This window comes from Felis catus, chromosome E3 (genome assembly GCF_018350175.1).
Source record: "Felis catus isolate Fca126 chromosome E3, F.catus_Fca126_mat1.0, whole genome shotgun sequence".
NCBI classification, from domain to species: Eukaryota; Metazoa; Chordata; class Mammalia; order Carnivora; family Felidae; genus Felis; species Felis catus.
The window spans coordinates 38,547,690-38,570,037 of NC_058383.1; the positions used below are offsets into that span (position 1 = coordinate 38,547,690).

Genomic DNA, 22,348 nt, shown 5'->3' on the forward strand with positions numbered 1-22,348 from the left:
TTTTTTTTTTTTTTTTTTTTTTGCGTAATCTCTACACCCACGTGGGGCTTGAACTCATGACCTGAGATCAAGAGTTGCGGGCTCTTCTGAATGAGCCAGCCAGGCATCCCTCAAAACTAATTTCTGTTATCATTCCTGTGCCCCAATTTTTATGACTGACCAAGACAGAGGACATGTAAGGAATACAACAAGGAGCAAAGATTCTCCACTCTGACTGCACATTAGAATCATCTGAGGCTTTTTAAATCTCAGTGTTGTGGCCCCACCCCCAGAGATTCTGATCTATTTGGTCAGTGTTGGAGCCTGGACATCAGGGGACTACAAAAGCTTCCAGGTAATTCTAATGTTCAAAAATATGTGTCACCTGTATCCTTCCAGACAGACCATTTAAAAAGGAAACACTTGACTTAGGTGTAAAATAATTCAAAAGTTAGTCATTAAAAAAGAAATCTCATTACTAGTAGATGCAGCAGGAGTACAGGTGAATTCAGGCCACAGGTAAGTAAGTAAGTAACAATTGCCATCTACAGTCCCCTAGCACAGACATGAATAAGTTTGTTTCCAGACTCCCTTTGACAAAATATCTGCTCTCTGATACTCAGTTGATTTAAAAAAAAGTTTTCATGAAAATAAGATTCAGCTTTGATTCTCTCATCGGACAGAAAATGTCTTTCTTCCAACCACTTTTCCAAGAGCCCTTTTCAAGTCTCTGTTCCTCAGGCTGTAGATGAAGGGGTTCAGCATGGGGGTCACCACGGTATACATCACAGTAGCTGCTGTGTCCTTCTCAGAAGAGTGTGAGGACAAAGGGTTGAAATACACAGCAATGATGGTGCCATAGAAGAGGGAAACCACGGCCAGGTGCGAGCCACAGGTGGAGAAGGCTTTCCATCTTCCCTTCGTGGACGGGACTCTCAGGACAGCGCAGGTAATATGGACATACGAAGCCAGGATGCAAATAAATGGAGAGATCATGATCAGAGAACCCTCAGTCAGAATCATCACCTCATTGAGGTGGGTGTCAGAGCAGGACAGTTTCAGGAGGGGAGTCACATCACAGAAGAAGTGGGGGATGGCATTGTCTGCACAGAACGAGAGTCGAGCCATCAGCAGGGTATGCAGTAGGACATTCAGGTTGGCAATGACCCATGACCCAACAACCAGCAGGGCACAGAGCTGGTGGGTCATCTTTGTCGAGTAGTGTAAGGGGTGACATATGGCAACAAAGCGGTCATAGGCCATCACAGCCAGGAGGAAATTGTCCATGTCCACGAACATGAACACAAAATACATCTGTGTGAGACACCCAGAGAAGGAGATGGCCTGAGTCCCAAGGATGTGGTTGGCCAGCATCTTGGGGACGGTGGTGGTGGAGAAGCAGATGTCCACAAAGGACAGGTGGCTGAGGAGGAAGTACATGGGGATGTGCAGGCGGGGGTCCACGCAGATGGCCAGGAGGATGAGCAGGTTTCCCAGGACCGTGGCCAGGTACATGCTCAGGAAGAGCGCAAAGAGGGCCTGCTGCTGCTGGGGCTGCCTGGAGAGCCCGAGGAGGAGGAACTCGGAGACACTCGACTGGTTTGCTCCTCTCATGGGGCTAGAAGCTGGTGCCCAGAGGCAGACAATGCAGGAAAAATTCAAAAGCCTTGAAAATGATGGTCAAGGTTGTGCAACTAAGAAGACTCCTAGGAGAAAAACTGAGTGACACAGGTGAGACATTAGAACCCTGCTCCCTGTGTGTTTTGGCCACTGATGGCCTTTTTGTGCGTGCATTCTTTCAATATCAAAATGAGGGCCATGCCTCTGGAAGGACATTGAGAGATTGGGACAATGGTTTTGTCCGGAAATTCTTTGTATGTTTGAATTTTCTACCATGATCATGTATCTTTAAATAGTGTCATAAATCACTCAAGATATAAAAATATTAATAGAGACATTAATATTCATTGTACTGGAGAACACATGCTCTGTGGTTACCACAGAGACTGAAATACAGTAAGCATATGCCTTAATAGAGGATATTGATGTCTTTGTTGTCATTAGTGGTGTTGCCTTAGAGAACATTTTTCAGTTGCATCATCTCTAATCCGGACATGCTACACATTGTGAAGATGTTTCCTCTGTAGATGTTATCAGAAATCACTCAGAATGGTAACATTGCTGCTGCTGCTTCTTCCTGGGCTCACATTTTCTGAGCAATTTATGGAGCTCTGAGCCAGTCCTTCTTGGTTATATCCACTGAGCTCCCTCTAGTCTAACTTGTAAAATGGAAATTGAAATAATCCAGACATATGGGCAGACACTCGGCCAATTGTTTTTCCTTACAGTTCAAGTGTCACAAACAGACAAGGCATAGATGGTCATATATGACCGCAAGGGATGATTGATGATCTCAGAACTGTTTCCTTGGCTCCACTTAAAAGAAAGATGTAGCGAGGCGTGCCCCTGCAAAGGCTTCCACCTTAATAATCAGTGATTGGTAAAGCCCCACTGATCTGACTCTTACCCGGAAAGAAGGGCAGTTATGACAGTCACCAGGAGTCCCAAGCTTGCTTCACTTTTCCAGACCTGGACAGAAATTATTGGTTTGAGGGGAATGGACTTGTCACTGAGGTTTTCAGGCTAAGTCTGCATGAATAAGGGCTAAAGCACAGAGACTCAACCCTTGGTGCAGGAAGGATGTTTGAGAGAATCAGAGGGCCAGCTCTTTACGAGAGCCACCATGGCCACTAGGGCCATATTCCCTAAGAGACTCATTACAGAAAAGGAGCAAGTAATTGTCCCTTTTCCTCCTCAGGCTCTTTTAGGTCCAACACTGGTAATAAAGACCTAGTGTCGGAGTTATGTAATTACTGCTTTAGGGCTTGGCAACAATCTTGGGGGAAATCATCAGCAAGAACTTTCCTACTAGAGAAAACTTACGGTCCTATATTTTATACTCCAGTCCCACTGGGGTAGTGTCCTTGTTAGGAAATATACATGATGCTACATATTAAGAGAATAAACTTTGAATTCACACAGCTGTGTCCTTAATCCCCAGATCTGCCATTACCAGTTGTGTAATCTTGAGAAATCTATCAACCTTCACAGAATCACAAAATAATATTCACCTTGTACAGTTGTGTAAATGAAGTAATTTGAGTTAAACATCTCATGACCCTTAACCTCATCGATGCACTGGGCTCGAACCATGTCCAGTACGTAGAAGCTAAAGATGTTAAGTGATATTTACATCTATCGTCCTCTGCTCAGTCATCTGCGTTCTGGATAAATATCATTTGTAAACAGTGTCTTGTGTTTCTCTTCATATAGCAGTAGTCATTTTTATACAGGGTCAGCTGACAAGTTTTTTATCCTATATTCTTCCCCCCCCCCCCCCGGCCAAATTTGAAACAATTTGAGCATCAAATAAATAAATAACAACTATAAGTAATTACAACACTTTAAAATATTAAAATCTAGGAATCAGTAATAATAGTATAAAAAAGAGAAAAATATAAGGTAATTTGCTGTAACTGGAGGTGAAAATCAATAATTAAAGGGAAAGAATTTAGCATGCACTCTGTCTTTTAAAAATGATCTGAAGTTCATCTTGGGTTCATTTTGGGGGGAAAGCTCTTCTTTACAGAATAATGCCAATTAAGAAATATAGAAAAATGAACCCACAAACATATGGCCAACTAATCTTTGACAAAGCAGGAAAGAGCATCCAACGGAATAAAGACAGTCTTTGCAGCAAGTGGTGCTGGGAAAACTGGACAGCGACATGCAAAAGAATGAACCTGGACCACTTTCTTACACCAGACACAAAAATAAACTCAAAATGGACGAAAGACCTAAATGTAAGACAGGAAGCCATCAAAATCCTGAAGGAGAAAGCAAGCAAAAACCTCTTCGATCTTGGCCGCAGCAACTTCTTACTCAACACGTCTCTGGAGGCAAGGGAAACAAAAGCAAAAATGAACTACTGGGACCTCATCAAGATAAAAAGCTTCTGCACAGCAAAGAAAACAATCAGAAAAACTCAAAGGCAACCAACAGAATGGGAGAAGATATTTGCAAACGACATATCAGATAAAGGGTTAGTATCCAAAAATCTATAAAGAACTTCTCAAACTCAACACCCAAAAAACAAACAATCCAGTGAAGAAATGGGCAAAAGACATGAATAGACACTTCTCCAAAGAAGACATCCAGCTGGCCAACCGACACATGAAAAAATGCTCAACATCGCTCATCATCAGGGAAATACAAATCAAAACCACAATGAGATACCACCTCACACCTGTCAGAATGGTTCACAATAACAATTCAGGCAACAACAGATGTTGGTGAGGATGCGGAGAGAGAGGATCTCTTTTGCGCTTCTGGTGGGAATGCAAACTGGAGCAGCCACTCTGAGAACAGTATGGAGGTTCCTGAAAAACTTAAAAATAGAACTAACCTTCAACCCAGAAATTGCACTACTAGGTATTTATCCAAGGGATACAGGTGTGCTGTTTCAAAGGGACACATGTACCCCAATGTTTACAGCAGCACTATCAACAACAGCCAAAGTATGGAAAGAGCCCAATGCCCATCGATGGATGAATGGATAAAGAAGATGGGTTATATATATACAATGGAGTATTACTCGGCAATCAGAAAGAATGAAACCTTGCCATTTGCAACTATGTGGATGGAAATGGAGGGTAGTATGCTAAGTGAAATTAGTCAGAGAAAGACAAATATCATATGACTTCACTCACATGAGGACTTTAAGATACAGATGAACACAAGGGAAGAGAAGCAAAAATAATGTAAAAAAACAGGGAGGAGGACAAAACAGAAGAGACTCATAAATATGGAGAACAAACAGAGGGTTACTGGAGGGGTTGCGGAGGGATAATGGGCTAAATGGGTAAGGGGCACTAAGGAATCTACTCCTAAAGTCACTGTTGCACTATATGCTAACTAACTTGGATGTAAAAAAAAAAAAAATGAAATGACATGAAGTGAAACATTCCATGTAAAAAAAATAACGATCTATCTTATGTTGTCTAATTTTACATTCACATAAAAATAAAAAAAGAAATACAGAAAAATGATAGAACTAAGAAACCTTCATTCTTTAATTCCCAGTGAAATAAGTGATTGATACAATGATTATGAAGGAATGTTAAAAGCAATATGTCATAGAGGCATTTGGGTGGCTCAGTCACTTGAGCCTCTGACTCTTGATTTCAGCTCAGGTCATGATCTCACAGTTCATGAGGTCCAGCCCCATGTCAGACTCTGCTCTGACAGCGTGGAGCCTGCTTGGGATCCTCTCTCTCTTTCTGCCCCTCGTCCACTTGTGCGCGTGCTCTCTCTCGCTCTCAAAATAAACTTAAAAATTGTTTTTACAAACTCACTACCACAACCATCTCTCCCAGGGACGCAACCTTTACCAAGCTATCACATAAAATCACTAATACCTCCAATTCCAAAACAACACCATAGGATTAATGGAAGCCTTCTCTTTTCCCATTTCCATCACTGAGAAATCTGGTTCCCATTAACCTCAATATATTAACTTATTTGTTTAGCTCCCTGTACATAGCCCATTTCCTGACCCCACCAAGCTGCCTTCTAGGTTGGCCACAGCAGGCTGATTTCCGGCCAGCCCTGTACCTGGCCCTGTGCCAAACTAGCTCTCCTGTCTGATCTCAAATGAGAACTGTTTGCACCAACGTTTATGGGCTTGATTCTCTAGACAAGTGGCTCACAACCATAAGACACTGGACATATGGGGGTATTTTTAGTCGTCATAACTATGGGGGTGCTACCAACATCTAGAAAATAAAGTGCAACAATGCTGTTAAACATTCCACACTGCACAGGAGAGCTCCCTACAACAGAGAATGATCTGGCTCACAGTGTCAAAAATGCTAAGGTTGAGAGTATAATACATCTAATTTAAATGATATAGGACTAGGCACATCAAAAGATCTGAGTCTTGCCAACTTAAGAAGTTTCATTCGAGGACATCTACTGGGCATGTATTTGAGGCAAGTTGGCTTTCTCGCCCTCCTCTGCTGCCTAGTGTGCAAGCCTAGGGACGTGGACGTGCACACGGCCCAGCAGGATTCGACCCAGGTCTCCTGGTCAGCAGGTGGCTCAGGGACTCCAAGGCCCAGGATCCTGAGGCAGGGGCTCAACAACAAAATCCACCCAGCAGGAATACGTCCCCACGCTGAGAGCTTGTGTCTTCCATAAGCTGTAGGTCCCAAAGGTGCCCGAACATACCCAAAGCCACTCGCCTAAGAGAGTCTTCATTCACTCAAGTGTTTATTGAGCACCTACTATAAGCCCCTACTGGTAATACCGCAGTTAGCAAAATGTTTTGTTGTTGTTGTTGTTGTTGTTGTTGTTGTTGTTTAAGTAGGCTCCACACCTGGTGTGGAGCCCAATGCAGGGCTTGAACTCATGACCCTGAGATCGAGACCTGAGCTGAGATCAAGAGTTGGTAGCTTAACTGACTGAGCCACCCAGGAGCCCCCAAAATTAATTTTTGAGACAGAAGAAAAAAGGGAGTCGGATTCCAGATCAGAGGAAGTTGCTGCTTTTCATTTTTGTTTTCTTCCTCACCAGGCTCCAGGTCTGCAGCTTAAAAGAGCACACCCACATTTAACCTGAACACAAAACACACTAGTCATCTTCTCAGGGGCCATTGATTCTCTCTCCCCCGTTAGGATACAGCCCTGCTCACTTTCATTATTTAAAGGGGGATAAGGGGGTGGTGCCTGGGTGGCTCAGTCTTTGAGTTCCCAACTCCGGATTTCCGCTGGGGTCATTGATCCCAGGATCGTGGGATTGAGCCCCTTGTAGGGCACCATGCTGAGCATGGAGCCTGCTTAAGATTCTCTCTCTCTCTCTCTCTCTCTCTCTCTCTCTCTCTCTCTCTCTGCCCCATTGGCACACTCTCTCTCCCTCTAAAATAAAATTAAAAAAAAAAAAAAGAGGAAAAGGAAAAGGAAAAGGAGGGGGGAGGGGAGCACTAGAGGTGGCTAGTCTGAGATTCAATTCCAGATGGGGCACCTTAGCAAGCTCAAAAGCCTGGCGTGGTATTTCCGGGGACACGGGGCTCACACTGAGATTCTAACACTGAGGCCCTGGAGGAACTATAAAGAGTCACAGAAGTAATTATATTGAAACAACAGAACCCCACGCTTTGAAAGTCACCCATAATCTTAACCCAGATCAAGACAATGTCATTGCTGGCCTGCATCACCTCAATTCTCGCCAAGCTCCCATTCAATTCTGACATTTATATCACAGGTGCAACGTCTGTTCTCCACGTTTTCTGTGTACCTGTTGAGTTCCATACTCTGCATTTTGCTAGAGTCTCTTTTCTCTCCCCTCCCCTGTGTGTTTCTGCGTGTTCCCGGTTTCTTTCTTGGGCAGTCCTGTGAAAAGGGCTGAGGGTTGGGAGTTGCCATTTTAGGGAAATAGGAACACATCTCTCTCATACTGGAATCTTTCAGGCCCCTGCAAGTTTGAACATTGGAAGCATGAGTTGATTCTCCGATCCTCACCTCGTTCGGGATAGGGTTCCTAGAACCTAAAAGGTCCCTCTAACATGTAAAGGTTAGACCCACCCCACTACCCCAGGTGGGACTCGAACCCACAATCCCTGGCTTAGGAGGCCAGTGCCTTATCCATTAGGCCACTGGGGCAACCGCCAAGATGCTTGCTTAGTGGCTAGAAAGTGATCCAGAGATTGCTTTGGGTTTTTACTCAAAACCAGGCCGAGTCCCTAGTGTGTATTCCAGCCTCCAGGAAGAGCCGCCCTCCTGGAAACAAGCGCTCCCTCTCTGCGGAGCTCCCGCGCAAGGGGGCGCAGTCGCCACCCGCAGCGCCCTCCTCTGCCTGCAGCTGCTCCACAGGCCTCGCGGAGTCTGGCTCTTCTGTTTGCTCCAGAAGGGGTCCCACGCTCAGAAACGCACTGGATTCTCCTTCGGATGAATGGATTCAGAGTGCAGTAGGGGGCTCCGGCTGGGTCAGACGGTGGAGCGTTGGGCCTGGGCACCGGGCTGTGTCGTTGACAAGTGTTCGGTCCTCTCCGGACCCAGCGTGACCAATGACCCCGCAGAGCGCAGGGCTGGGAGGTAGACGGTGCGGGGCCGTTACAGCGTGCAGGGAGGAGGCGACCCTCCGGGCTCTCCGAGGCTCCCCCGCGGGCCGAAGTCAGAGCCTCCTGCGCCGCGGTCCCGCGCTGGGCGCCACACCTCCGGGCTTGGCTGACATCCAGGGGATGGAGACATCCCGGAAGATTCTACCCTGGGCCTCACCTTTCCAGGCTCGCGCGCGAGAACTGGCACCGAGCGCCAGACCAAACCCCTCCGCTTAGGGCTGCCTGGAGCCGAAGGTCCGGGTATCGTGCACACACACCCTGCAATTTTCCTCGCAACACTCCCCCCCAGTTATTCACTGAGGCTTGTAATGTAGCTAATGATTAAAAAAAAAAAAAAAAATCAGCAGAATCTGGAGCCGCTCATGATTCTCTCTCCCCATCGCCCTAAGATCTCCGGGACCTCAGAGCCTCCTTCGCCACACCTCCAAATGTATCCTTTATCATTTGTGCAACAAAATTCGGGGGAGAGGGGGACCTCGCCCTTCCGGTGAGAGAGGTCTCCGCACTCGCTCGCCTTTCATTTAAAATCATCTGCATTTTAGCAGGAGAAGGCGGAGGCCCTCTGAAACGCGCTGTCCAGCCGCAGCTGGTGGCCCGTGGGGGAGGGACAGGAGTCATCCATGCATCCTCCTCTCTCGGGGCCACAGGTTCGAGGCGGAACTCAGGAGCAAGTTCTGCTCTCTGCCTTCGCCTCGCCTGTTTGCGGAGATTGGCAAATGCTCTCGGTGCGTCCCGCAGGTTGGGGGATCCACGCACCCAGGTGGTTTTCCACATCCGTGTAAATGTGGCCAGGAATTTTTTTTTTTAACTCTCTCGAAAGCTCTTCATCGCTTTTATGTGTGTTTGTTTTGAATATCCAGCATTTCCCGTTGTTTTTAGCCAGTGGGTTGGTTCCCCCCCCCCCCAAATCCCGCCCATTTGTGTTACTGGAAACTGTAAGTCTCTCCTGGTGGTTTTCTTTGTAGCAATTTCCTCAAAACTACTAACAATTTTTTAGAAACAATAAATAAAGGTTAAAAACAAACCAACAAAAAAAACTTTGGGACAGGGATGACTCCTCCCAGGAAATCTGATTCCACCGACAGCCGCGGGGGCTTGCATGGGCTCTGGAAGAAAGAGATTTGGCCTGAGATTTGCCCACAGTTGCCCAGAAAGCGGGACCTTCACCCCTGGTGGAAAGCAGCTCTCAGGGATTGGAACTCCTTAGGGGTCAAAGTCAAACCCCACCTGGGTCTCCAATTGCCTGGACCTCACAGCCTGACGTTCAGAGAGTAGCACAGGACCCTAGTCGTGACTGCACTCGGTCCCCTGGTGGGCTCTGGGACCAAGGCAGGGGAGGGACAAGGAAATGGAGGGAGGAGGTGGGGGAAGAAAGGAGAAGGGAGAAGGGCCCGAGCGCCTCCCCAAGTGCGCACCCCACTCTGCCCCCGCAGTCCTGCCGGCGTATGAAATCCTGGATGCTCAGCAGCGGGCCTCTGAATGCCACCCGGGCATTGCTGGACTTGAACCTCAAAGTTGTGACTGTGGGGAGCGTTGCCTCTCACGGATTCCCCTCCCCCCAACTACTTGGCCTTGCACTAAACCTGATGCAGCCGAGGGAGGAGCGCCCTCCCCGGGGAGGCCTGCACGTCTGGAGCCCCAGGATTCCAATTTAAAAACCTTTAAAAAGCACCCGGGGTCGACCGTAGGCTTTCAAAGATTCTCTTTTAATTCTCTCTTGCAGTGTCCTGTTTCCACGCCCAGTGGCTGAGGTCCCGAGACAATTCCTCAATCTCTGAGAGGGTTTTGCACAAAAAAAAAAAAAAAACCAAACCAGGGCTCGTCCGGGATTTGAACCCGGGACCTCTCGCACCCTAAGCGAGAATCATACCCCTAGACCAACGAGCCACAGGGACGGGTGCCTCTGACTCTCTTTATGACTTCGTGGCGACCCGGGGGTTGGGACAGGCGGGACCAGGGAAGTGACGCGAGAAGGAGCTTCGGATTTCAGACCCGCGGGGAAGGGCTGAGTTCAGAAGCGGGCCCCTCACGCCCCCCCCCCCCCCCGCCCCCAATCCGGTGGCCTCAGCGCTGGCGCAGTAAGGAGCCCGAGGCCACGTAGACTGTCCGTGCGTCCCGGCGCCTCCCTGAAGTCACTTTGCAGACATTCCTCGCGGCCAGGAGCACCCTGACGACACCCTGGGGCAAAAGCCAGCGCGGGGCTCCCGGTAGGAGGGGCAGCGTTGCGTGTCTTTCGATTCTAGGTCAGTGGGACACGTTGCGTGGAGGCGCAGCCCCCGGTGTCCGTCCGACTTCCTAAACTCCTCCTGCAGGGTTTTACGGCCCAAACCAAGAAAACAAGCCGCCCAACGTGGGGCTCGAACCCACGACCCTGAGATTAAGAGTCTCATGCTCTACCGACTGAGCTAGCCGGGCGCCCCTTGGTCGTGACTCTAGATGCTAAAGTGATCTGAAGTTGATGGGAACCATGGTAAAGTAATGAATTGGACCTGAGCACCAGGGACGGTTCAGTAGCCAAGACCCCCGGGCCCCACAGAAATTCCCCACTGCAGCAAGGGTGCTGCCAGCCCAGGACTTCCCTCCCGTCCTCGGGGCCTCTAGCTGGGGAACCCGCCTGGGCCCTGTGCCCGCCGAGGCCGACCTGGCGTCAGGCGCAGGAGGAGTAGCCCCCGCAGCTGGGTGAAGGGGCCAGAGCCAGCGGCGGAGAGAAAGCCTAAGACAGGATGTACCACAGTTAGTTTAAACACTGACCCCTTGACAGACATCTGGATTATTTCCAGGGTTTTTTGGGTTGTTTTGTTTTGTTTTGTTTTGGTGGGGGGGCTGTTACAAACATGTAACACCCAAATAAATACCCAAAGGTGCAATCGAGGTCATATGGTAGTTATGTTTCCCTTTTAAAGACACTGCCACATTGTTTCCTAGCGTGGCCAGACCGTTTTCCTTCCCCATCCGCAGTGTATGAGTGGCCCAGTTTCTCCAACAAAATGTTCAGTAGAAAGAGTGGCAGCATCCTTCTATCTCCAACCTCAAAGACAATATTGCCAGGGATTCACTATCAAGTATGAAGTTTGCTGTAGTATTTTGTAGATAATTTGGGTAATTATGGGTGTTCTCTCCTTTTGCTAGTTTGCTAAGAATTTGTTTAAATATTTATTTATGGGGGGGGGGGAGAGCAGGGGAGGGTAGAAAGAGGGGGAGAGAGAATCCCAAGCAGGCTCTGCACTGTCAGGGTAGAGCCCCAAGCAACATTTAAACCCACCAACCAGGAGATCTTGACCTGAGCCAAAATCAAGAGTGATACACCTAACCCACTGAGCCGCCCCTCCTAAGAATTTTAAAAGTCATAAATGGAAGTTAGATTATATTGAATATTTTTCCTTGAATTTGTTGCATACATCAGATTTGTCTAATGTCAAATAAACTTAGCGTTCCCTAGGATAAATGCAACTTGGCCATGGAATATTATCCTTCTTATATGTCATAAGATTTGGCTTGCTAGTATTTTGTTTTAGAATTTACATCCATTTCCATGAGATTATAGATTATGTGCTTTTAAAATTCTTTTTCGTGCTGTTTAGTTTTCATATCAGAGTTGTGCTGGCCTCGTAAAATGTGTTGTGGGATTCCGTCTTCTATTCTGTGAAAGATTTTGTGTGAGATTAAAATTTAGTTTCTTGAATGTTTGGTAGCATGCCCCCACTGAAGCCATCTGAGTCAATAATTTTCTTTGGAGGATAATTTTTGACCATTGATTCATTTTCTTTATTAATTTAAAGGTCATTTACATTTTTATTCCATTTTGATCCCATTAAGGCATGTTTGTTGTTGTTGTTTGTTTGTTTTTTAAGAAGGCTTTCTGCCCAGCGCAGAGCCCAACACGGGGCTTGAACTCACAACCCTGAGATCAAGACCTCAGCTGAATCAAGAGTCAGATGCTTTAATTGACTGAGCCACTCAGGCACAAGGCATGCTTTTTAATTCAAAGAATTATGTATTTTTCTAAGTTTTCACAAAGCTGTTTAGCATATGATTTTAAGTTATGTAATGACTGTGAAGTCATTCTTATCCCTGATATGGGTTGTGTGTCTTCTTCCTTTATTTTGTAATCAGTTTTTGCAAAGTTTTATCAGTAACTTTTTTTTTCAAGATCTACTTGAGGATTTGTCATTAATCTCTATAGTATGCTTGTTTTCTAGTTCACTGATTTCCTATCTTATTATTTTTCCCTTGTTCTAACTTCTTTGGGTTTATTTTTGCTGTTCTTTTTCTAATTTCTTGACATTAGTATTCAACCTTTCTTTTCTATTATATGCATCTAAGACTATCAACTACTGCTTTAGCTAGGTCTTACAGGTTTTGGTATACAGTATTTTCACCATCATTTATTTCAAAGTATGTATTTCTTCGAACTTTCTTTGTAATTTGTTCTTTAATCATGGAACTTCTAAGGTGTGTTGCTTAATCTGTAATCATATTGGGATTTTTGGGGTTTTGTGGTATATATTTTGACCTATTTTTCATTTACTATTTCTGCACCTTTTTAAGCTGTTAGATACATCTATTGAATTTTGTTTCACTTTTTGTGTATTTTTATTTTTAGAGGAATTTACATCTTTTTCAATCTTCTAGAGCATTTTACATAGCTTCTGTTCTCAAAGATATTTTAATTAGTCTTCCATTAGTTTATGCATAGTAAGATTAGTTGTATTATGATCTGTGTCTTACAATCTTAGCATCTGAAATCTTGGCAATTTTATTTCCATTGCTTATTGTTCATTGGTTGTTGCTCATGGTGCCTTATTTCCTTGTTGTTCTTGTTTGTTTTGTGAGTTGCCCATTTCCCTTGTAAATTTCTTGATGTATGGGATTCTGTGAGACCTAGAATAAAAGTGTGTCTGCACAGAAAATTGTTGTTGATTTCTGCCAGGGGCTCAAGGACTTACCATTCATGGGTCACTTTAAATTAAATCTTCTACTTGAGGGTTTTGGGTTTTTTTTTTCCCCAATCGGTCCTCAAGTACACAGAATTGGATTGTTCATGATCCTTGGTTCATAGTGCGCTCTCAAACTCACCATCCTCAACAAAAAGGAAGACCAACAGTTGTCCAACACCACGGTCCTCTCCACCACCACGTTCTTTTGCTTCCTTCTCTCCGGTGTAACATCTTTCAGATCCTCTAAGAGGCAGAAGGTCCTGGCACACCATGGCACTCTTGTTTCCACACATGCTGAAGGCATCTGCTGGGAACTTGCAACTCCACAGAAGTGTTTTCCCTGGGCCCCGGAACCCGACGACGAGCAGGGAAAGGCTGGAGGGGTTCATCCCTGTCCCCTGAGTCCCACTTTCCTTTCAGTTCCGGTACTGGGAGGAAAGGTGCCTTCCCCCCTGAGGGAGTGTTTTATAGGAATTTGGCACCTGGAGGCATCCCCGCCTCAAGGTTCTGCAGAACAGCGTCCACCCTTGTAGAGCTCTTGAACGTGGTCGGTCGGGCTTAGTCACACGTGCAACATATTATTCTCTAATACAGTTTTAAAGTGTTAACATCTGTTTGACCTTTTAGCTAGTGGGGCAACGAGTTCACGGTCTCAGACTGTGAGACCCACTATTCTTCAAATGCTTAGGTTTTCAAGCTTCGTCGTGTTGGCAGGACCCGGTCGGTTTCTCACGCGGCGAAGGCGACCCCCATCCACACACAGCCGGAGCTGCAGAAAAGGGGGGAGGGGACCCGACCAAGGCAGGGACCAGGGCAGGGGCTGCGGGGAGAGCCCCAGGAGGCCACGCCCACGTGTGGGGGGAAGGGCTCGGCGTCTGGGGGTCCCTCCGGCCACGCTGCAAATACCAGAAGTCCATGGCCAGTCCTCAAGCTCCCACACTCCTGAGCCCGGGACCGCGCTGGGGGCCCCGCCTTGCCGCGCCAAAGGCGTCCTGGTGCACAGGAAGGAAGGACATCTTTCTCCCACCCGGGTGCCTCCAACTCCGACCGACAAAGCAGCATTTAGAGACGTGCTCTATCAACGCTTTGGCGACTGGGCCCCAATTAAATTTTAAAGGCAGCGGTGGGCGGCACTGAGCCAGCTTGAGGCCTTTTTAAGCTTCCCTCCCCCGGTGGAGCCTGGCTCCGGGGTGGGGGTGGGGGTCTCGGGCCAGCTCTCCGATCCACGGGGAGACAAAAAGAAGGGCTCGTCCGGGATTTGAACCCGGGACCTCTCGCACCCTAAGCGAGAATCATACCCCTAGACCAACGAGCCCTGCTGCAGCTCGCGTCCAATCTCCTCTTTGTGACCGATAGGGCGTCCAGGGCGGGAACGGCGGAGCAGCGCGGGGAAGGGAATCGGTTTCAGATCCGTGGAGAAGGGCTAGAGGTTGGGATCCACGGCCGTGGAGGGAACCTAACACTCCCTGCGCCCACAAAGTGGGGAGCGGTTCCTGCGTGCCCCCAACAAGGTGGCCTCGCCGATTCCGCTCCGCGCTCCGCCCCTGATGCGCAAGGGCGGCCAGCCGGGCAGGGGGTCCGTGCGTCCCCGCGCCGCCCTGCGGTCACTCTGCAGGAGCTCCTCCCAGCTGCTCTCCCCTCTCCCGCCCCTGGCAAGATCAAACCAAGACATCGAGTTTCCGACGTGGAGCCTACAACCCACGAAGCTGACTAAACCAGGCGGCCAGCGACCTTCCTGCCCTAGGATGACCTCGGCCCGGAGGGGCTGGCCCCTGGAGGGGGGTGGATCAGACCATCAACCAGACCCGCACCGGGGCGGCTCAGGGATGCCCTCCCCGGCTCAGCAGGGGCGGGAGGAGGGTCTTCAGGTCCTCAGGTGGTGGGGAGGATGAGGACACCGCCCTTGGGGCAGAAGGACTGCGTCCAGGGATCGGCGGTCGGGTTCCCGGCACTCTGCTGTCTCTGTGTCCCTCCCCGTGTCCAGGCGCGACCCATTCCCCGAGGACCCGGCAGATCTGGGCTAGCGGGTTCGCTTTGTGCTGTCTGACCACCTAACCACCACCCCTCCCCATCCATGGCGCGCATTTCCTTGAGCTCTCATCTGGGCAAGCCCGGGGAATGAAATTCTGCCCACGGAATCCGGGGTGTCGCTCCCTCTCTCCCCTCCTCCCTCCCCCCCCCAAAAAAAGAATCAAGTTAAGGGTAGGACTCACCTGAGACTCCAGCAGAGATCATCTGTACCCCCAGAAGAACCAACGATGCACTTTGCCTTACTTTAGATAACCTCCTCTTACTTCCCGGAGCGGTCTCCTTTAACCTCGGTGCCGCGGATTCCCAGCCACGGGAGATACAGACCATGGGCGTCTCACGACTCACGGTGCCCTAGGTCCCACACGGGCTGTGCCATCGGGAGCCTCAGCCTGGTGGGTGCCGTCTCCGCTGAACACGCGGACGGGAAAACGGAGGGGGGCTCGTCCGGGATTTGAACCCGGGACCTCTCGCACCCAAAGCGAGAATCATACCCCTAGACCAACGAGCCACCACGACACGTCTCTCCCTCCTTCTTCTGCCGCTGACGCACGCGGAAGCGCTGAAATCACCCCGGTAGCTCAGTTGTCAGCGCGTGCACCTGTGAAGCCGGCCCTGTGGGTTCGCGGGTTCGCAGCCTCTGTCAGATTTCGGACCGAGGGTTAGTTCTAGGCTCATCAACGGCCCACGAGCGGCCCCAGCGGAAGGAAGACCGAACCGCGGCCGCTCCCCCAACCCACCGCTTCCCAGCTACGCAGCTGATCGCGGCAGCGCGCAGGGCGGGGCTCGTCTCCGGCCCAGGCTTGCATCCGGCGAAGGAAAGAGAACTGCAGCTGTGCCCAGGGTGGACTGCGAGGGACACAGCTCCCCCGCAGTTGGTCGCAAACCGGGACCGATGCTCTGCCTCCAATCAGCGGCGCCTGTCTTCCTGGGCTGGAGCGCTCTACACTGGCCGCGGACGGGAGTGGGCGGGGGAAGACGGAACAGATACTGGAACTCACAAACTACTGATCATTGGGGCCCCTTCTCAGGGGCCGGAAAACAGGCCTGACCCCTCGATTCCTCATTCCCTGGAAATACTTTGCTGAACTCTGACACTGAGTTCGGGCCTTGGGATCCAGCTGCTTCGCAGGGCGTGGGGCAGAGCCAGTGTCTGCCAATTTGGGACAAGAGACTGTTCAGGTTCCTGCCCAAAGGGGTCCGGAGGAGTGTGAAATGGGAAAGCACAAGACGCAGGAAAAGACAGAACTAAGAGGGGCCTCAGAGAGAAAACCTGGGCTTCCACCAGCCGGGAGTTGCCCGGTTCAGTCAGGAAGGAGGACTGGGGCCGGCAAGCAAACTTGAAGCTGGGACAGGAGTTAATGTCTCAGGGCAGTGTTCTAAACACTTTACAAAAACAACAACAACAAAACAAGTTAAGTAAGTTAATATCCCAAACAAATCTTTGAGTCATGAGCTGGGATTATCCCCACTTCACAGCTGGATAAACTGAGGTTCTTGAGAGGCTGGGTTTCGGGGGCCCAGATCTGTGGGGCCCAGATGGAAAATAGTGGAGCCTAGTCCTGTAGCTCTCCTGCAGCCCTAACAGAACTGCCCAGAATGTGTGTTCTGCACGTTTCACATCTAGGGGAAGGCTCAAGGCCCCAGCCCACAAGCCAAGGAAAATCCCCCCTCCCCCCCACAGGATCTCTCCAGAAAGCACAGAGTTCCCCTGAGGCTGAGGCTGGGGGTACAGTGAGTACCGACCTGCTAATAGTTTCCCAGCGACAGGAGGGCTGTGAATAGGGTCTCATAGACACTGGGAGGGGTCCCTGCAGGGAAGCACTGCCAGGCTGGAGTAAGGAAGGCAGACACAGAGGGAGTAGAACCACCTGCAATTGGGTGGGGAGAGCAGAAAGCCCCAGAAATTGGCCCCTGTCACTGGGGTCAGGTTTAATTCTAAACGTGTCTGTTCCTTATTCCCTCTGCTGTCTTCACCATCACCTGGGCTCCTGGCTTTCTCTGTCCATCCCTGCAGGGCCAGGGTGTCCCAAAGGGCTACTGAGGGCAGGGGAGGCATCTCACTCCTGGGGGTCTGAATCGAATGTGTCTGGAAAGTGCCAGGAGGCCACATCTTGGCGTATCATCTGGGTTATTCTCTTTTATGGGTTCCAGGTTGGTCTGGGCCTCACAACAGATAGATGGTAAGATTTGTTCAAGCTGGGAGCCCCCAATGTCTAGGTGAAGGCCTCACTTACACCCACAGGTGTAGGGGTATAAAAGGTGGGCCCACGGTGGACTTCAGGCCATGTCCCTGGGATTAGAGCCTCACCTCATCCTCCTCAAGGACAGCAGACTGAATGGGGAGAAGAGTAGAGTCTGAAAGGAAGCAGAACCGTAAGCAGGGGGACCAGGGAGGATCCTCGGCCCCTTCACCTAGTTCCCACACTGTGGAGGCCTCCGGGATCGGTGTTCCCTTCCTGCCTGACCCCGTGCCCACTCCCCTTCTCTGGAGACAGATCATCTCTTGTTCTGGGTTCCCAGGTGCACAGATCTGATGCTTCCCCCTCCACTACCCCCATCTGGGCCTACCCTGCGGTCTGACAACCTCATCACCCACCCCTGGAGAAGGTGGAGGATGTGAGAGTCATCTGGGATGAGGGGTGGAGAAGGCCCCACGGACTGATCCTGACTGACCCAAAGCCGACTCACGCCTGTGAGTGAGGCAGGGGGACCCGGTCCGTAGGGGAAAGGACCTAGACCCCACCTATAGGGACCTGCCCCTGTAGGCTTGGCTCTGCCTTTCTAGGCTTAAGCCACCACCGCCCCTAAAAAATAACTCTAAAGATAAAGTGCCTCAGAACGTCTCCCTTGAGGGTAAAGGTTACACCCACGAACCTCGTTCTCTTGTAGTAGAATGAGCAACCAGAGGTTTGTTTTCTCAAGAAGATCTCAGGGTGGGGATTAGGAGTTGTTGAAAAGCCTGCTGAAGCCCAAAAGGTACCCCCGCCCAGCGTGGGGCTCGAACCCACGACCCTGAGATTAAGAGTCTCATGCTCTACCGACTGAGCTAGCCGGGCGACAGGGACGCCCCCTGGGCGCTCTGTCCTTTGTATTGAAGCCTCCGGTGACTTGGCTGCAGAGGTTCTGGGGGTGCGGCGGGGGGAAACGGAGGAGCCGCGCCTCCAGGCCTGGGGACGAGGTCCCAATCTTTGAACGTGAAACGACCGGCTGAAGCCCCCGCGGTGAAGGAAACGAACCGCCTCCTGCGACCTCAGGTGGCAAGTCTTGGGATCTGGGCTCCCGGAGTCCGCAGGCCTGGCGCCCAGAATCCGGGGGAGCTGCGGCCGCCTCTCCGGCAGCAGGGTCTCGGGTCCGAGTCCCGAGGGCCTTGTCGGAGGACAGGGGCCTGCGCGGGTCCGAGTGCGAGTGCGGAGGGTCCCGGCTCTCGCCCCACCTCGTTCCTTGTCCTCGGGTCCCGGGGTCCTTCCCAGAGGGGTCCCTCTGCACGACGCGGAGTGAGGGACACTTCTCCCCAGCAGGAGAAAACCGCAGCCACCACCTGTCCTATCTGTGCTCGCACTAGAAAGGCGAGACACCTTCTTGCCCTCCCCACCCCCCCACCCCCCGGAACCAGCAGAATCTGGACACTCGGGGACGCCCAAGGCTCCGGCGCAAGGCCGCTCGTCCCCCAAACCAGCACCGTACCTCAAACCAAAGAACGAAGACGACGGGTCGGGCCCTTAGGGACTCTCATCGCCCACCTCGCCGCAGGAGAAGGGACCCGAGGGATGGTCCCCCCAAGTGTCCCCCGATACCACAAAGGGGAGGAGGGGATTCGGCTCGGGCCTCTGCGGTCCATTCCCGAGACGCACGCGCGGGGACGCTTCCCTCGGCCGCCCGGCCCCCACCTTCGCCCCCGCGAGGCGCGGCGGGGACTCGGGCGGCTGCGGAGCGGGGGCGGCACCGGGACCCGACGGGACGGGGTGGTGCCAGGACTCCCCGCCCGCTCGCGGCCCGAAACTAAGAAGCTGCGCAGCAACATGCGGGGGACAGACGTCGCCCTGAACGCGGGGCCTCCGGCAGCATCCGCACGCGGGCACCCCCACGGGTCTCGCGCGCCGATGCTGCCCGAAGCCCGGCGTTCAGAGACCCGTGGAGGTGCCCGCGCGCCCGCGGGGAGTGAGGAAGGGGGCGGTGCTGGCCAGGGAGCCTGCGCCCCAGGGACACGCCCCGGTGGCCTAATGGAGAAGGCACTGGCCTCCTAAGCCAGGGATTGTGGGTTCGAGTCCCACCCGGGGTAGGGTGGTCGTGTTTTTGACATTCCCGCGCTGGGGTGGTTTCTGTGGCCAGACTATTGTCAGCCACCCCTGGGAGCGGCACCTCCTAGGACCCCGAGGTCGGGGCACGGGTGTTTTCTTTAATACCCGTGAAGGTGAGGAAAGAAGGGACTGGAGCTAGCTGGGGGGCGGGTGAAGGGTGTCTCACAGAGCGGAAAGCACACCTGCGCTCAGCTGGTTTGGGTGCTGATGGGTGGGGCTGAGGGCAGAACTTTTTTCTGGGCCCCCACCCATTAGCCCTTTGGTTAAATTCCTCTAGCTTTCCTGGTAAGGGGGGGAGGGTGGTCCTGATCCCTGGAACCTGTGTGCGGGGTGGCTCTTCTTAGCTTTTGGCGGGGTTTGGGGGGAATGGAGAGCTGAGAAAGTCCCATGGACCATACCTGGCATATCGTCCCAATCTGGACCCACGTGCAAAAAAAGACAGAAACATCTAGAAGAGAACGATCACACATACCTTCAAATACCGAACCCTCCGGGGTCCGGAAATAACAATCCCAAGAGCAGAATCCTAGTCTCCCTTCCCCCAAACCCCACAATTCCTGGAGGAGGGGGATCCACCTCCGGGGGAGGGGCTCTCTTCCTGGAGAAACTTGACAACCTGCCCCGGGGGGGTGGTGGGGGAGTGTTCTTCCTCCAACGGCCTTGCCTGTTGGACCAGGACCAGGCTCTAGTGTCCCCTAGCGGAGCTGTGTCCCTAAATCTCACCGATGGGGTGGGGTGGGGCCGTGGATGCCGAAGTCCTGAAGATGCAGATGTCCACTGCAGGGCAGGACCCCGACGGTGGCAAGAAGCAAGCGGGGAAAATGATATTTGATATTTTGATATTTCAAAAGAAGCCTGCAGTGAGTCATCCTGAGAGAAATCAGAAGGCTGGAACTCACACTTATCAGCCAGTTAATATGACTTATTTAAATCAAGTGTGAGAGTGGGAGAGCCTTTGTCTTTTCTTCACCTCGGGCCTGGGGACCGAGGTGGCCACAAAGCAGCCACAGAGACCATCCATGAAGTGGATCTGAGTCCATCGCCCGAATGTCAGCACGTGCTCCAACCCTGTTCGCCCCCCTCACCGGACTCCCCGGCAGCTCCAGGCCAGGCTCCGCGCATCTCTGTCCACACCAGCCGCGGGTGGCCGATTTCCTTATCCTTTGTCGGCGATGATGGGCGTGGGGGAGGTGCCGGATAGGAGGTCCTAGAGCCACCTGTCCGTAAACCCAGACCTTTAAGGCTGCACAGAGCGCGCTCTGTGCCTGGAGGGGTAGATCCCAGGACGGGCCACGCCCCACTCAGGGCCTGACTCAACCCGGACATTTTGGCGCCTCCCGAAGTCCTCTGATGGACTGGGGCTGGGGGTGGGGGGAGGCTGCTGAAGTTTCCTGGCTAGGCTCAGTAAAACCCTTAGTTTCAAGACTGTAGAACTGAGCCCCACCTTGGACGTCAGATTTGCAGGGACGGTGCTGCTGATCAGCCGACGTTAAAGTTGATCAGCCCCCCTCCCCCCACTGCGGATGCTGACACCTTACATTTGGTGCTTCTGTGACCGACTGGATCCCCCTCCTGCGCGTGCCCCGGGCTAGAGAGGGCCTTCTGCTTTCCCCTCCACACCGCCAAGACCCTCACAGCTGGCCGAGGCCAGAAACGTTCACGTGGGCCTCTGCCCTTGGTTCATTTTATCCTGAACAAAGCCTACATTTTGAGAAATCTGACCCGGGAGAGGGTGCATGAGGGGGACCGCACCGGCCCGGCAGTGTCACAAAAGCTGGCAGGATTTTGCATCTTCCCTGAAGATAGGGAGCACCGCTCTTGCTGGCTGTCAATTAGGTCCTCACGTCAAATAAATCCGGAGAGGAGCTGGGGGGCGGGGGCGCGGTGAGTGTGGCTTCTGTCATTGGCTGATTTTCTCGGCGATTCCCTAGCATTCCCGGCAATAAATGGGCCCAGCGTTGACACTGCAGATCTTTGTGCAGCTGCCTGGAACTGAGAACCCTTTCTGAGATGGGGAGACCTTTCTGAGGTTGGGGGAAATGGAACGGGCTGTGGCTAATGAGCCCAGGACAAAGGCCAGACTGGAGCTCCCAATCCAGACTGGGAGAGGGCTCTGTGCTTTGCCAAGTAAGCTAGCCAACACTGGGAACTTTCTGTGGTTCTCCAGGTCCAGGAGGAACCTCAAGCTCTCCGGGAAAGCAAAGTCCCGGAGTCAGACTCAAACTCAATACTTAGCCCTTAGCAAAGCCTAACCAGGGGACCAATTGTGTTTATGCGTGTTGAGGACATCTGCCTTCTGTGGACCCCAACAATGAGTGTCTGGACCCCTGCTTGCTGTGGTTTTCATCCCTGGAAGGACTATGAAGTACCATGATACTAGCTGTAAAGAAAAACCCCCTCGTAGGCCAAGTCAGATTCCACCTACCTAACTGTAAAAGCAAGACCCCGGGGGTGCTTGGCTGGCTCAGTCCATGGAGCATGGGACTCTTGATGTCGGGGTCATGAGTTCAAACTCCATGTTGGGTGTGGTGTGCCTAAAAAAATAAAATCTTTAAAAATAAGTAAATAAGAGCAAGACCACCCCAAAATAAAACTGTTTCCAAGAAATGTAACCACATATCCTAGAAAAATGTCCAAGAATGTGTACAGGAATACAAAAGTATCCAGCACCCCCCAGAATAAGATTGTAAACATCTGGCATTCAATTAAAAATTAGCAGACATGAAAAGAAGCAGGAAAACATAGCCATAGTCAGGAGAAAATAATTAATAGTGACTCAGACATGAAGCAGATAATAGCATTGGTAGACAAGGATATTAAAACCCTTATATATTTTTTTTTAAATTTTTTTCAACGTTTATTTATTTTTGGGACAGAGAGAGACAGAGCATGAACGGGGGAGGGGCAGAGAGAGAGGGAGACACAGA

At 51.2% G+C, this 22,348-nt stretch overlaps 1 protein-coding gene and 7 non-coding genes across 8 annotated transcripts; 1 reads left to right on the plus strand and 7 right to left on the minus strand.

The window, feature by feature from the left end:
* Positions 1 to 66: 66 nt before the first annotated feature.
* Positions 67 to 3,332, minus strand: LOC105261319 (olfactory receptor 1F1). The gene has a single exon (XM_011290658.4). The coding sequence runs from the start codon at positions 1,591 to 1,593 to the stop codon at positions 652 to 654; it is 942 nt and encodes a 313-aa protein (XP_011288960.1). The 5' UTR covers positions 1,594 to 3,332; the 3' UTR covers positions 67 to 651.
* Positions 3,333 to 7,624: 4,292 nt separating this feature from the next.
* Positions 7,625 to 7,697, minus strand: TRNAR-CCU. The gene has a single exon. It is a non-coding gene; the product is annotated as a tRNA-Arg (tRNA).
* A 2,273-nt stretch (positions 7,698 to 9,970) lies between these two features.
* On the minus strand, positions 9,971 to 10,042 carry TRNAP-AGG. The gene has a single exon. It is a non-coding gene; the product is annotated as a tRNA-Pro (tRNA).
* Positions 10,043 to 10,497: 455 nt separating this feature from the next.
* On the minus strand, positions 10,498 to 10,570 carry TRNAK-CUU. Its single transcript has one exon. It is a non-coding gene; the product is annotated as a tRNA-Lys (tRNA).
* A 3,765-nt stretch (positions 10,571 to 14,335) lies between these two features.
* On the minus strand, positions 14,336 to 14,407 carry TRNAP-AGG. Its single transcript has one exon. It is a non-coding gene; the product is annotated as a tRNA-Pro (tRNA).
* Positions 14,408 to 15,559: 1,152 nt separating this feature from the next.
* Positions 15,560 to 15,631, minus strand: TRNAP-UGG. Its single transcript has one exon. It is a non-coding gene; the product is annotated as a tRNA-Pro (tRNA).
* A 2,475-nt stretch (positions 15,632 to 18,106) lies between these two features.
* TRNAK-CUU lies at positions 18,107 to 18,179 on the minus strand. Its single transcript has one exon. It is a non-coding gene; the product is annotated as a tRNA-Lys (tRNA).
* Positions 18,180 to 19,329: 1,150 nt separating this feature from the next.
* TRNAR-CCU lies at positions 19,330 to 19,402 on the plus strand. The gene has a single exon. It is a non-coding gene; the product is annotated as a tRNA-Arg (tRNA).
* Positions 19,403 to 22,348: the final 2,946 nt, after the last annotated feature.